This window comes from Cryphonectria parasitica (genome assembly GCF_011745365.1).
Source record: "Cryphonectria parasitica EP155 unplaced genomic scaffold M406scaffold_3, whole genome shotgun sequence".
NCBI classification, from domain to species: domain Eukaryota; kingdom Fungi; phylum Ascomycota; class Sordariomycetes; order Diaporthales; family Cryphonectriaceae; genus Cryphonectria; species Cryphonectria parasitica.
The window spans coordinates 4,661,314-4,674,555 of NW_024468911.1; the positions used below are offsets into that span (position 1 = coordinate 4,661,314).

The following is a 13,242-nucleotide window of genomic DNA, read 5'->3' on the forward strand; positions in this document are numbered from 1 at the left end:
GCGTGGTGATACGAGGCAAATCACGTCCTCGACGCGCGGTATCATGGCCTCAGCGGAAACGACAGCCATCAAGTTTGAGCTTTGCCCTCTACCCAAGCAACATGAAGTATGCACTGATGGAATGTGCTAGGCCCTCTCCGATTCCAAATCTCAAGAGAAGCACTAGATATCGTCCTTGGAGGAAAGAAGGACGAAGAAAAAGTTTAAACAGACGCGGAACGTCGTGAGAGTCATGGTTTCCTAGCTAGACCGGTGCAACAACACATACACGAGAAATCACTCAGCATTGCACCGTTGCGGGCGAAACCTTCGTCTGACCCGTTGAGGTTGAGTGGTGGGATCCAAAGTGTCAACGACGTCGGTCGCGTGTGCGTTTGTTGACGTGCATCTGTCCTCCCAACAATGCTGTTAGTGGTGGGCTCACGCGCAAGGCCCCCTCCCTCAGAGGGCAGAGAGGCAACTCAGGTCAAAGTATCGTGACCCCAGTCTTGGCTATGTAGGGGTGCAAGTTGAGGCAAGTCGGGTCCGAGTTATTATCCAGATCCTATGATAATGTTCTCTCCATCTTCTTTTCCTCTTTCTCTGTGGTGGCGCAGTCTCTGAAGGTTCCTCGTGGCCAGATGGGAGTATCAATTGTAGGAATCGTTACTATCCGAGAACCAGGGAGCGCTCTAGGCCTTCATAGGGCTGCGTCAAGAGATCATGTGCGAAAAGTGACCAGGCTCCATATATGAAGGAGTTGTGGGAGCAGGTGTCTTTGAGTCGCGCGAGGTTCGGAATCCTAGACGGTCTTTGCGCACATGGCAGATAGAAATTTAGACAAAGGCGGTTATGATGGTCATGGACGTAGGCCAGAGTCACGGTCAAGTTGATTGGATCATACGGCAGATCAGTCGAGGAGGCGTGGAGTGGTGTGATGGTATTGGCGCGTCCTTGTTCAGGTCGGGAGGAAGCAGGCAGAGCCGACCCTTGGCTTTGTGCCCGTGCCTCTTTGCGGTTTGCACGTCCGTCCCCTCCGTCCGCTTTCGAGCCATCAGTAGACAGTTAAGTCTGTTAGGATACAGAGGGAAGGAAGAGAGACATCGAGATCTCGAGATCACAGCTGCCGGCGATGACCTAGGCCGCCTGGAGACGGTCATGTGGTGGTCAGAATCTGGCTTGGGGATCAGCAATGACACACCATAAACCACTGCAAACGAAACCCAATAAGCGGGCCTAGCTAAACGGTTGGTCTGTTCAGCCTAGTGTTACTTTTTTTTTTTTTTTTTTTTTTTTTTTTGTTCTTCTCCTTCTTTTCCATCTGATGTTTTCCTCCTTATTGACCATTTTCCTGATGGACAGCGAGCTGGGTAGAGAGACCTGGGTAAGGTATGGTTATCGACGTGGTTTCGAGAAATACAACTGCTGTGGTGATTAATTGCTACAGTGTACATAAGTATCAAGGCTTACTTGCTTCAGTAGGGAGCGAACCCTGGAGTTTGGAGAAGATTGGGGAGGGGGGGAGGGTCCAGTGACGCATCGGTCCCCTGTACCCCTCCATGCTGAGCATCCCTTCCGGTGAGCTCATAGCAGTCAGCCCCAGCAGGTTCTATCTACCCCAGCCCAGCACCCGCACAGCCCCGCCATTTGATAGTTGCGCATACGCCATAGTGCATAACTGCCAACTGCCTACCACCTACCGCCTACACAGCCAAACTGCCTATTATTGCATAGTGATATCTTCTTCCCCCGCGTACGAGCCAAACAAACCGAACAGACCACCCACAGATGCACCTGCCACTTACTCCTGGCCTTGGCGGATGCGTGACCTCGCCTCAACGCAAGCTCACAAGCCCGGATCGAGTTGCGCCTTCACTGTTTTCCTTTCCTTCTTCTGAGCCATAACAAACTAGAAAGGGAAAAGAGGGCCTGGACCGCCATGCCAGATCTCAACTCCCTCCCACCCTCCCTCTCGACAGCTCCACTATCAACCACCTTTTCTACCACCACCGCCACCAATCTCTCCTCCTCCTCCTCCTCCTCCTCCTCGTCCTCGTCCTCGTCCTCTTCCTCCACGACCACCACCTCGCGTATTCCTGCCTCTGTGATGCCACCAGCCTTAACCACCATGTCTTCCAACAACGCTCACAACAACGGCAGCGAGTCTGCCACCTCGCCCACCCGACGACAGGGCGGCTCGCCCTCGCCATCCCCAAACCGATCCGCATCGACCTCTCTCCAGGCTGCTGCTGCTGTCAACGCTGGCTTGCAACACCAGGGTTCGAGACGTACGATCTGATATACCCCCCTCCTCCTTCCCAGTCTTAGGTCTCCGTGTCTACCCCCATACTAATACGGGATACCACTTGATCGCAGGTTCCTCCGGCTCCCTCTCTCGACAGGTCACCACGTCCTCTAGCAACGGCCGCAGGCGATCTCAGGTCCTCATGAACCTCCAGCTCAACGACCCTGCTGTCCCTGGGCCGGGCGAGATGGTCCAGGAGACTGCCCACCGATCCAACGTGGCCAGCCCTATCGCGCCGTCTTCCTTGTCACCGTTGATAACGGGCAGTGAGCTCCCTCATCACCGCGCTCCAAGCCTGGGCGAGCTACACCAGGAATTAGAGGCTGAGCAGGAGGCCCAGGTGGTACGACAGCGAAACCTTGAGCCAGCCTTTTTGTGGGATTATCATACGCTGACGTTTCCATGTGTTCCCTCCTACAGAATCGGCTCCTCCTCCAAATTCGCCAACAGCAGGCCCAGATCCTACAGTACCAGAATCAGTCCGCCATCGCCGGCGAAGAGTCTCCCGGCCAGTCCACCCCAGCTTTGACTGCACAGCCTATCCCTGTGGCTTCCTCTCATGCTCACTCTGCCGTCCCGACTGCCCCTTCCACGGGCTCCCTGCCCCGATCGCCAGTGTTGCCCCGCAGCTCTTTTGACCTTGCTCGCGGCGACCTGAGACACCGATCTCGAACGCCCAGCCGCGGTGCCTCGCCCAGACTCCGGTCTACCTCCATCAGCCAAGAAAGCGGCGAACCATTTGTGCTGGGCGGCAGAGATGAGAGTGCTTTTTACCAGGCCGAGACCCAGATGTTGACGAGGGAGAATCAGATGCTACGACACCGTATTCGAGATCTAGGTGAGTGTCGTATGGGGGGGTCTCCCTTACTCTCCACGAGAGGAGGCGTCAGCAGTAGTCAAGTCAGGTTGACCTTTTGCTAACGAGCCACACAGAACGACAACTTGAGAATCTCAGCGGGGGAGCGGCCGCCGTCACCCGGGAGCCTGCACATCACTCAGGCCTGATGAGATCGGAATCAGTGTCCGAGGAGACTAGGCCCTCTGGAGCTGCCTCGGCATCTGAAGGCAGCTTCTCGGTGCGAGAGACGCCCAAAGATGAATGAAGTCTCAGCCGCAAGAGAGAGAAGCCAAAAAAAAAAAAAAAAAAAAAAAATACTTAGGGGAAACTAGGGTCTGCTTTGCAATGGTGGTGTCAAAGGAAGGAGGGAATTCTGGCGTTATGGCAAGGCCGTGGCCAAGATCGAGGTCTAGGTTATGGATGTGATTATGGGGATCGAGGAACAGCGGCGTTAGAGAAATGATAACGCCTTCATGTTTGAATGGCTGCATACTTCCTTGGTGTTTGTTCTTTTTTCATTATTCTTATGGCCTGGAGTCGATATCGCGAAAGGGAAATGAAAGAGTAGCACTTTCTTCTGGTGTCATGGAGAATGATGAGAAAGAGTTGTTGAGCTGAAAAGGTTCATATCCAAAACTCTAACTACGGCTGGATTACCAGAGGCCTAGACGTTACAGAACCTGCTCGTCTCTAGATTCTTTCATAGCCAATGAAAGGGAAGCTTGTTTCCAGCACCTGTCTGTTGGCCTAGTCAAAAAAATTAAAATAAAAAAAATTTGAATAAACATAAAATAAAAAGCCAAGAAACCCCAATTGGCTCAGAGCCTCTTATGCAAGCTGTGACCTGATTTGTTGATTGTTGGGCGATCACCTCACCTACTTTTTGGTTTTCTTTATCTGCTCTTTAAATTTCCATCAATACAAACTTGAATTGAGCGCATAGAATCTTGCCCCTTTCTGTGCCTCTCCGTCGATTCATGTACATGGTTCTGGTTGAAAGTCAGTGGATATTCTTGCGATTGCGTCATCCGGAGTTTTCCCCCTTCTTTTTTTTTTTTTTTTTTTTTTTTGCCTATCAGAAATACTTGTTATACACAAAAAAGTAACTCATGTATAATACCGACTTCATACTGACTTACAACCAACCTTGTACATAACAGAAAGAAAAAAAAAGGAAAAATAACCACATACAGGAATTAAACAAGATTCGTTGCCCTGCCACGTTTTGTCCCTTTTTTTTCTTTCTCTCCCCTTTCTCCTTTTCTTTTCATCTCTTCCCTGCTTGGAAGCTATGTTATCAAGAGCCGTCGCAGGAGGACGGCTCCTGAAGGGCAGGGGGTTGTTGGGGCAGGACTCTGCGGTACGGCGGATGTTCTCATCTACGGCTGCGAGGCGGGTTGATTTTGAGCATGTGGTGAGTTTTCTCTGGGGGGTTTTCCCTCTTGTTCTTGTCCTGGTTTCTGTGAATGAATCTGTTGTTCTCGTTGGATATATATGAGTGTGTGTGTGTGTGAGAGAGAGAGTGAGAGAGTGAGTAAATCTATGGGTCTTGTCTTCCCTTGGGGTTGCAATATTCTCAAGTTTGCTTTCTTCTGAGCTGGATCTATACCCCAACACCCTCCTCCTCCTCCTCCTCCTCCTCCTCCTCCTCTTTTTCACCCTCATGCTCATCAGCTCACAAACTCTTCCCTCAGGTCATAGGCGCCGGCGCAGTAGGCTTAGCCATAGCCCGCGCCCTCGCCCAGAAGACGCCCTCCACCCTCCTCCTGGAACGCCACCAGCACCCAGGCACCGAGACCTCGTCGCGCAACAGCGAGGTGATCCACGCGGGGCTCTACTACGGGCCCGGCACGCTCAAGACAGAGCTCTGCATACGAGGGCGCCAGCTCATGTACGACTTTTGCGGGCGCCACGCCGTGCCGCACCGCAACTGCGGCAAGTTCATCGTGGCGCAGGACGAGGCCGGGCGGGAGGCGCTGGAGAAGGTGTTTCGGCACTGCGAGGAAGGGGACCTGGCCGGGCGGGCTCCCGTGCGGTGGGTCGGGCGGGAGGAGCTGGCGCGCAGGGAGCCCATGGTGCGGGCGGACGCGGGGTGTCTGGAGTCGCCCACCACGGGCATCGTGGACTCGCACGCGCTGATGGTCGCGCTGCTGGGCCACTTCGAGGAGGCCGGCGGGACTTTGCCCCCGGTTCGCCTGTGACGGCCGTCAGGCCGCTGGGGAGCAAGACGCCTGGCGCAGAGGGGTGGGAGGTGACGGTCGGGGGAGGAGGACAAGACGGCAGCGAGGAGACGACCATCACGGCGGCAACACTCATCAACGCCGCCGGTCTGGGCGCCGTCGACATCCACAACCTCATCGCCCCGCCCGAGCAGCACAAGAAGCTGTACTATGCCAAGGGCAACTACTTCTCCTACACCGCCTCGCACCCCAAGGTCAACACCCTCATCTACCCGGCCCCTGTGCCGGGCCACGGCGGCCTGGGCACCCACCTGACCATGGACATGGGCGGCCGCATCAAGTTTGGCCCGGACGTCGAGTGGGTGGACCGCCCTGATGACCTCGCCGTCAACGGGACCAGGATGGACACGGCCGTGCGCGAGATCCTGCGCTACCTGCCTGGCGTCGATGTCACTGCCCTGGCCCCGGATTATGCTGGCATCCGGCCCAAGCTGGTCCCCGGCGGCGCCGTCATGGATGGCCAAAAGTTTAATGATTTTATTATTCGCCGCGAGGAGGGCTGGGAGGGGTGGGTGAACCTGCTTGGCATCGAGAGTCCTGGGTTGACAAGCTGTTTGGCTATTGCTGAGAGGGTGGAGAGCTTGTTGTATAAGTGAACAAAGAGGATGGAGGGTTGAGGGGGAAAGCACTACTTGGATTTGGATTGTGGTTGTATGCATGGATGATTTGGCTCATCGAAATTGAATACTTATTGATACACATAAAGCTTTTACAACACAAATATTAGTCAACAAAGAGACCTTGCCAGACTTCACCTATCCAGAGCACTTCAATCTCAAAGCTCACACAGACAAGATGAGGAATAGCCAGACTCGGTTGTGCACGGCCTCTCATTGCTGCTCTGTTGTGCCCTAGACTAATTTCCTCTCCCTCCACTCACACCCTTTTCCGTATATGCAAATTGTGTCGTGTTCCTAGTAATCTTCCTTTTCTGTCATGACCACTGAGCCAGTCTTGCGCCCCCGACGCCAAGTTGGGAAAAAGAAACATATCAGAGCCCCACAGAACTTTTCGAGTGGTGGTGGGGGGTTGTTGTTGTTATCGTCGTCGCTGTGAACGTGCAAAGAAAAGCAGCAGCAGAATGAACACCCAAGACAAAGCTGCTACTGTCATGGGTGTCTCAAAAGAGGGGGGGGGGAAAGGATATAAGAAAGCAGGGCTGATCGATCCACCGTCATAAAATCAAAACACCTCGGGCCCGCCCAGCCCCCCAAATGCCATCGCACTATTGTTGACCATTCGTTGATTGACTCCTCAACGCCACATCACCAAACCCAATGGATGAACTTTACTCCCTACCCGGAATATGGAAGAAGAAGAGAGAAGAAGAAGAAGGGGGGAAGGAGTCCCAAACAACAACGCTGTCGTATAATGTCACACACCTCAGCGCATAGTAATGCTGGGGAAGAGTTTCCTGCTGAATAGGTCGACGTGAAACTCGTAGATGCCGTCTTCAGCACCAACAATCCTGGAAGAAAAAGAAAGAGAGGAAAAAAAAACTTTTGTAAGCGGATAGAAAGACGGAAAGAAGGAATGATTGCGGGTCAACTTACAGAGTACGCCCATCGTCGCTCCATGCCAGTCCGGCCGTATCATCAGGCCGATAGCTGCCCACATTCATCCCCGCGGCCCGATCACCCATACGAGCAGCTCTGAGCCGCGAGATTGTGATGTCAGCGGCTTCCTGGTGGTCCCGATGGCGGAGGATCGTGCTCCAAACCGACGCCAGGTAGTCTCTTGGGCGTTCGCCAGACGAGTCGCCTGCTCCTGGCTCGTACGTGGCCGCGGAACCCAACACGTCAAAGGTGCTCTGGTATAGATTGTCAAGGTCAGTGCTAGAGCTGGTGGTGGCAGGGCTGTCTGCACGGTAGGACTCGAGATTCTGCTGGGCTCTGGCCACCTGCGTCCGGAGCACGCGCAGCGTGGCTGCAATGTTGGTAGCGCGTTCAGCGTGTGCAACATGCACCTCGGCATGGCGTCGGGCACGCGCGCGCTCCGACTGTGGCTCGCGGAGAGATTCTCGGTAGATTTCGACGAGGTCACTCACGCGGTTATTGTTGTTGTTGTTGTTGTTGTTGTTGCTGTTGTTGCCGTTGCTGGGGCTGTTGCTGGTGCTATTGCTGTTGTTCCTTGCAGGAGGCATGGCCGCCAGAGACTCGCGGGTCGCCGCCACTCGGTTCTGCAGCCGCTCGATCAATCTAGTCCCGACGGCTGACGTGCCACGAGTGGCAGCTTGGTCTCGGCGTCTCCGCTGCTCCATGAGAGCCTCCAGGATCATCGTCTCATCCGCATTCAAGGGTGGGTGGTAGTCAGAGGGAGGTCGTCGCGTGGCCGCGCGCCGTGCTGCGGACTCGCCCGTGTCTGCAAGTGCCAGCTCCCCCCGCTCATTTCTCTCAAGCAGGCGCGGGTCGATGGAACCCCTCTCGGTGACCATCAGGTGGTCATATACATTGTACTCGCTAAGGTCCAGGATCTGCCGCGAGACGTAATTACTTCGCACGTCGGCAACGCCAATGTGACCACGGTGCTCCGTCCAGGCCAAGAGATCGAACGGACCGGGACAGAAGGCCATATCTCGGATCGCCCCAAACTCCTCATGTGGCCGCGAAGACTGAAAGGTGGTAATGAGAGGGTCGCCGCAGCCGCCCTCGGTGAAGGCTGCCGTCTCAAAGACCGAGATGACGCCGTACTGGGTGCCGACTGCGAGGTAACGGCCCGTGCTCGAGAAGCAGGCGGCGAAACTGCCGCGCTGGTCCGAACGGTCCTCCTTGCGCTGGCTCTTGAGATGCGTCTTGGCGCAGAGCTTCCATTCAAAGTTCACGACATCTTTGCGGGTAAAGAGGCCCTGCCCGGTAGGCTGCTGCTGCTTGGGCACCCTCTCGTGGATGTAGAGATACGGATCATCGCAGATGGCGACAAGCAGCCGGCCGTCTGGTGAGATCAGGGCGCGGTTGACGTAGTCAGGATACGAGAGCTCGTCCACGGACTCCTGATCGGTCAGACCCACGATCGTAACGTGCTTGTCGTTATTTGCAAGCACTGCCACAGATTGTGCGTAGGCGCCACGGGCCCTGTCGGCATCGGAGCTGGGAGGGAACCAGAGGGTGATGCAGTTGACGCGCTCCTTGCCAAAAGTCTTGGACCGGGCAACGAGACCTTTGCCATTGCCGCTGCCGCTGTTATTGTTAGCGTCCGCTCCAGGGCTTCCTGGAACCAGAGGTGGCAAGGGGTCGGCCGTGTCGGATGCAGTATCCAGGGCCAGAGGCAGCTGTTCGTCTCCAACTTCGTCTTCAATGGGTCGTTGGGTTTGGCTGCGAAAAGTTTCGAGCGCGTCGTCGCTGACACCGCCGCTCTCGATGTATCGTCGGAGTGAACTTAAGACAAAATCGGCCGTGGTCGTCGTCGTCAAGTGATTACCTCGATCGCGCTCGCTGCCCTCGATGCTTTCGCCAGCTTCTTCGTTCATCTGGAAACCGACAAACTCGCCATTCTCTCCGCCGCAACACACCCAGCCGTTCCTAGCGACCAGGCAGCGGGGCACAAAGGTGAGAAGCTTGACGACCTCGCTCTCGTGGGCTGCAGTGTCGAGCCTGTGGACCTGTGTATTGCCATTACCTCCTACGTAGTAGACATGTTGTGCAGACGAGATGCCAATCTGCGATCGTAGCTGCCAATGCCTGACAAATAGTATCCTGATTAGCCGGAGATGTACATGTTGACTGACGCAAAGGGCGCTCGGTCGGTGCTTGTAGTGGAAGGTCTTGGAACGTACTCGCAGTGCAGACCGACACGGTAGTGACGTCTGGGTTTCTTGAGGATTAGAGCGTCGGTCGGATGATATCTGCATGCAGGTTCCCGTCAGTCAGGCTGCAGAACCACTGCACGCAGGTGTCGCAAAGCTGCAGAAAGGGACGCGACAGGCTGCGCGTGCATCGCGATGGCGGGCATCAATCGCATCACGGATCGTGACGAAAACCTCCAAGGGTTTTGGTTGATTGCACACGAGAAAACATACATCCTATCATCCGTAACGGCCATGTTGCCGGGTGTGAGGCTCCAAGCTTCAAGGCTGCGAAGGCATGGACGGAGTCCGAGATGGGTGATGTGACGGGTAGAAAGAAGGGTGATGTCAATGGCAATGCGCCGAAAGGGAAATTAGTAGCTGGACTGATGGGATGGGTCGTCCGAGGTTTCAACTTTGGAAGGTAAGTTGAACAAAGCTGTCGGGTGATGATGATCGATCTGACAACCTGGCCTGGCAGCAAGTTGTGGCAACTTGGGAGAATTCTACAGATAGGAAAAGTGATGCAATTAAAAGGATAAAGTTGACAAGGCGATGGTGTCGGGAGTTGTTTGCGGATGGGATTGCAAATGATAGGCCTGAGCCCCGTCGTCATTGGTGACTGCATTGGAGTGAATGAACAAAGGCCGCCGCTCCACAAGGGAGGTTTATTATTACTACTATGTGCTATAGTATCGACGGCTAGCAGGGGTTTTTTATTTCTTTTTGGAGAAAGGTACTGGCTACTTGGGCTACAGTAGCAGGAACAGGCATTTGGGAGTTCCCAGTACTTCATCACCTTCAATCCCGACTCTAGGCCTTCACCACAAGCATAGAAAGATGCCTGGCTGCATTCTACCGCATTGCATGAGCACCAGACAGATTGGACACAGATACTCTGAGCAGGGAGCTTGCAGTCCATAGTAATGAGTTACATTAATGTAGAAAGCACCTCGCCCAGCTATGGCAGGATGCAGAAGTCTACACTACGTGCCAAGGGAATCTGCTTCTCAGAAAAGAAGATAGGATATTGGCAGTACTCACTTACATTTGCAGCCTGTGTTGAGATGAAAACATTGATATAGGATCCCAGACCGTTTTGCAGCTAGACTATGACTTGAGTTGCAGTGCAACATAACTCTTTACAGCAGCATGCAGTGCCTTCCTCGAGTCTCTTGTCTGCATGTGCAAGTGGACAAGGACTCCCAAGTACTATGGTACTGAGGTACACTGCTATGCACTGAGGTATGGTACAGAATATCTACAGGGACAAGGATTGGCAGAAAAAGGATTATGCACGGCCCACCATTTGACCATAGCGCATCGCGCAACCGAGGGTTGGCAGGCAAATTTTCGCCGTTCCGCAGAAGCTTCTCGACCGACAGCGTCATGAATTTTTTCTGCTGAAGCTTTTTTTTTTCTCTTCACTCCCACTTGCATCTTTCCCTCTCCATATCCGAAGTGATCAAATAATCCACCTCCGGATCCTTCTCCATCAATACCACCACCACCACTCTCTCTTTCTTGATCGCATCGTCGAGCGATTCTTCTCCAGCTCTTTTTTCCCACTTTCTTCTCTGGGTAGAGCCATTTGTACCAATTTTATCAGTTCAAAATGCTGTCGTCGCGCCTCTCGAGAGCTGTAAGTTGCGCCCTGCTTTGACAAACCAGCTTGATGTTGATTCTCCTTACAACTTGACCTCGCAGGACTGTGAAGCTGACAACAAGTCTTTTCTTTTCAATCATCGCAGCTCCCAAGAGCCACCCGCTCTGCGGGCTTCCTGCACAAGTCTGCCTCTCCTGCCTTTGCCCGTTTCCAGTCTACAGATGAGAAGGTGAAGGGCTCCGTGATCGGTATCGACCTGGGTACTACCAACTCGGCCGTTGCCATCATGGAGGGCAAGACGCCCAAGATTATTGAGAACTCAGAAGGTTGGTCCTCTCACCGAATACACAGTCTTCCATGTCAGTCCGGCTTGATGTGTTGTTACTAACATCTCTTGCAGGTGCCCGTACGACACCATCAGTAGTTGCCTTCGCAGAGGACGGTGAGCGTCTGGTCGGTGTCGCTGCCAAGCGTCAGGCCGTCGTTAACCCCGAGAACACCCTCTTTGCCACCAAGCGATTGATCGGCCGCAAGTTCAACGATGTCGAGGTCCAGCGCGATATCAAGGAGGTGCCATACAAGATCGTCTCCCACACCAACGGCGACGCTTGGGTCTCGGCCCGTGGCCAGAGCTACTCTCCGTCGCAGGTTGGTGGTTTCGTCCTCCAGAAGATGAAGGAGACCGCCGAGTCCTACCTCAGCAAGCCTGTCAAGAACGCCGTCGTCACCGTCCCTGCCTACTTCAACGACTCTCAGCGTCAGGCCACCAAGGACGCCGGTCAGATTGCCGGTCTGAACGTCCTCCGTGTTGTCAACGAGCCTACCGCCGCTGCTCTGGCCTACGGTCTGGAGAAGGAGGCCGACCGCGTGGTCGCCGTCTACGATCTTGGTGGCGGTACTTTCGATATCAGTGTGCTCGAGATCCAGAACGGCGTCTTTGAGGTCAAGTCCACCAACGGTGACACCCACCTGGGTGGTGAGGATTTTGACATCCACCTGGTGCGACACATTGTTGGCGACTTCAAGAAGGCCAACGGCATTGACCTGTCCGGTGACCGCATGGCTATCCAGCGTATCCGTGAGGCTGCCGAGAAGGCCAAGATTGAGCTGTCCTCCTCTCTGCAGACCGACATCAGCCTGCCTTTCATCACTGCCGACGCCTCCGGCCCCAAGCACATCAACCTGAAGCTCACCCGCGCGCAGCTCGAGAAGATGGTCGACCCTCTCATCACTAAGACCATCGAGCCCGTGAAGAAGGCCCTCAAGGATGCCAACCTCGGAGCCAAGGATATCCAGGAGGTCATCCTGGTCGGTGGTATGACTCGTATGCCCAAGGTCTCCGAGTCTGTCAAGAACATCTTTGGCCGTGACCCCGCCAAGTCCGTCAACCCCGACGAGGCTGTGGCCATCGGTGCCGCTATCCAGGGTGCCGTGCTTTCTGGTGAGGTCAAGGACCTCCTGCTGCTCGATGTTACCCCTCTGTCCCTCGGTATCGAGACCCTGGGTGGTGTCTTCACCCGTCTGATCAACCGCAACACCACCATCCCCACCAAGAAGTCCCAGGTCTTCTCCACTGCTGCCGACTTCCAGACCGCCGTCGAGATCAAGGTCTACCAGGGTGAGCGTGAGCTCGTCAAGGACAACAAGCTGCTCGGAAACTTCCAGCTGGTCGGCATCCCTCCTGCCCACCGCGGTGTGCCCCAGGTCGAGGTCACCTTCGACATTGACGCCGATTCTATCGTCCACGTCCACGCCAAGGACAAGTCCACCAACAAGGACCAGTCCATCACCATTGCTTCCGGATCTGGCCTGTCTGATTCTGAGATCGAGCAGATGGTCCAGGATTCTGAGAAGTACGCCGAGGCTGACAAGGAGCGCAAGTCTGCCATCGAGGCCGCCAACCGTGCCGACAGCGTCGTGAACGACACCGAGAAGGCCCTCAACGAGTACGCTGACCGCCTGGACAAGACCGAGGCTGAGCAGATCAAGGAGAAGATCAACTCGCTGCGCGAGTTCATCTCCAAGAGCCAGGCTGGCGAGGGTACGCTGACTGCCGCCGAGATCAAGGAGAAGACCGACGAGCTCCAGATGGCCAGCCTGAACCTCTTCGACAAGATGCACAAGGCCCGTGCCGAGTCTGGCGAGCAGAACACCTCCAGCACCGAGGGCGCTGCTGAGGGTGAGAAGAAGGACGAGACCAAGTGAAATGGCGACTCGGGCTAGATTCCGATGGAAAGAGAAAGACAAAAAAACTTTGCTTTATACCCCTAAGTTGTTATACCACTATTCGGTCATGCGTTCTAGCGGCGCGGCAGCACGATAGATCCCCTCCTTCTTTACCCCCTCCTGCTACCTACCTACTGTACTCATACACAACCCCCGACTTTTCCCTCCTGGCGGCTCCCAAGCTGCCACTCCTCCCCCCCCCCCCCCCTTCTCTCTCCCATATCTAATGCAGCAACGGGCTGGGGACGGCGTTTCTGAGCATCAAAA

General features: G+C 54.8%; 4 protein-coding genes across 4 annotated transcripts; 3 read left to right on the forward strand and 1 right to left on the reverse strand.

Annotated features, from left to right (window-relative positions):
- Positions 1-2,107: 2,107 nt before the first annotated feature.
- M406DRAFT_338661 (uncharacterized protein) lies at positions 2,108-3,387 on the forward strand (the record flags this gene model as incomplete). Its single annotated transcript, XM_040921369.1, has 4 exons — positions 2,108-2,267; positions 2,356-2,627; positions 2,705-3,122; positions 3,218-3,387. The coding sequence occupies 4 exons, from the start codon at positions 2,108-2,110 to the stop codon at positions 3,385-3,387; spliced, it is 1,020 nt and encodes a 339-aa protein (XP_040778967.1).
- A 1,104-nt stretch (positions 3,388-4,491) lies between these two features.
- Positions 4,492-5,958, forward strand: M406DRAFT_61731 (uncharacterized protein; the record flags this gene model as incomplete). Its single annotated transcript, XM_040924746.1, has 3 exons — positions 4,492-4,536; positions 4,817-5,311; positions 5,350-5,958. The coding sequence occupies 3 exons, from the start codon at positions 4,492-4,494 to the stop codon at positions 5,956-5,958; spliced, it is 1,149 nt and encodes a 382-aa protein (XP_040778968.1).
- A 1,614-nt stretch (positions 5,959-7,572) lies between these two features.
- On the reverse strand, positions 7,573-9,674 carry M406DRAFT_289293 (uncharacterized protein; the record flags this gene model as incomplete). Its single annotated transcript, XM_040918846.1, has 4 exons — positions 9,378-9,674; positions 9,135-9,203; positions 8,708-9,039; positions 7,573-8,518 (listed from the first exon to the last, which is right to left on the reverse strand). Coding segments are annotated over exons 1-4 (1,368 nt in total), but the record flags the coding sequence as incomplete, so codon positions are not given.
- Positions 9,675-10,758: 1,084 nt separating this feature from the next.
- Positions 10,759-12,954, forward strand: M406DRAFT_329053 (heat shock protein 70; the record flags this gene model as incomplete). The annotated part of the gene is made up of 3 exons (XM_040920388.1): positions 10,759-10,785; positions 10,895-11,075; positions 11,150-12,954. 3 exons carry the CDS (start codon positions 10,759-10,761, stop codon positions 12,952-12,954), a joined length of 2,013 nt encoding a protein of 670 aa, XP_040778970.1.
- Between the last annotated feature and the right edge of the window lie 288 nt (positions 12,955-13,242).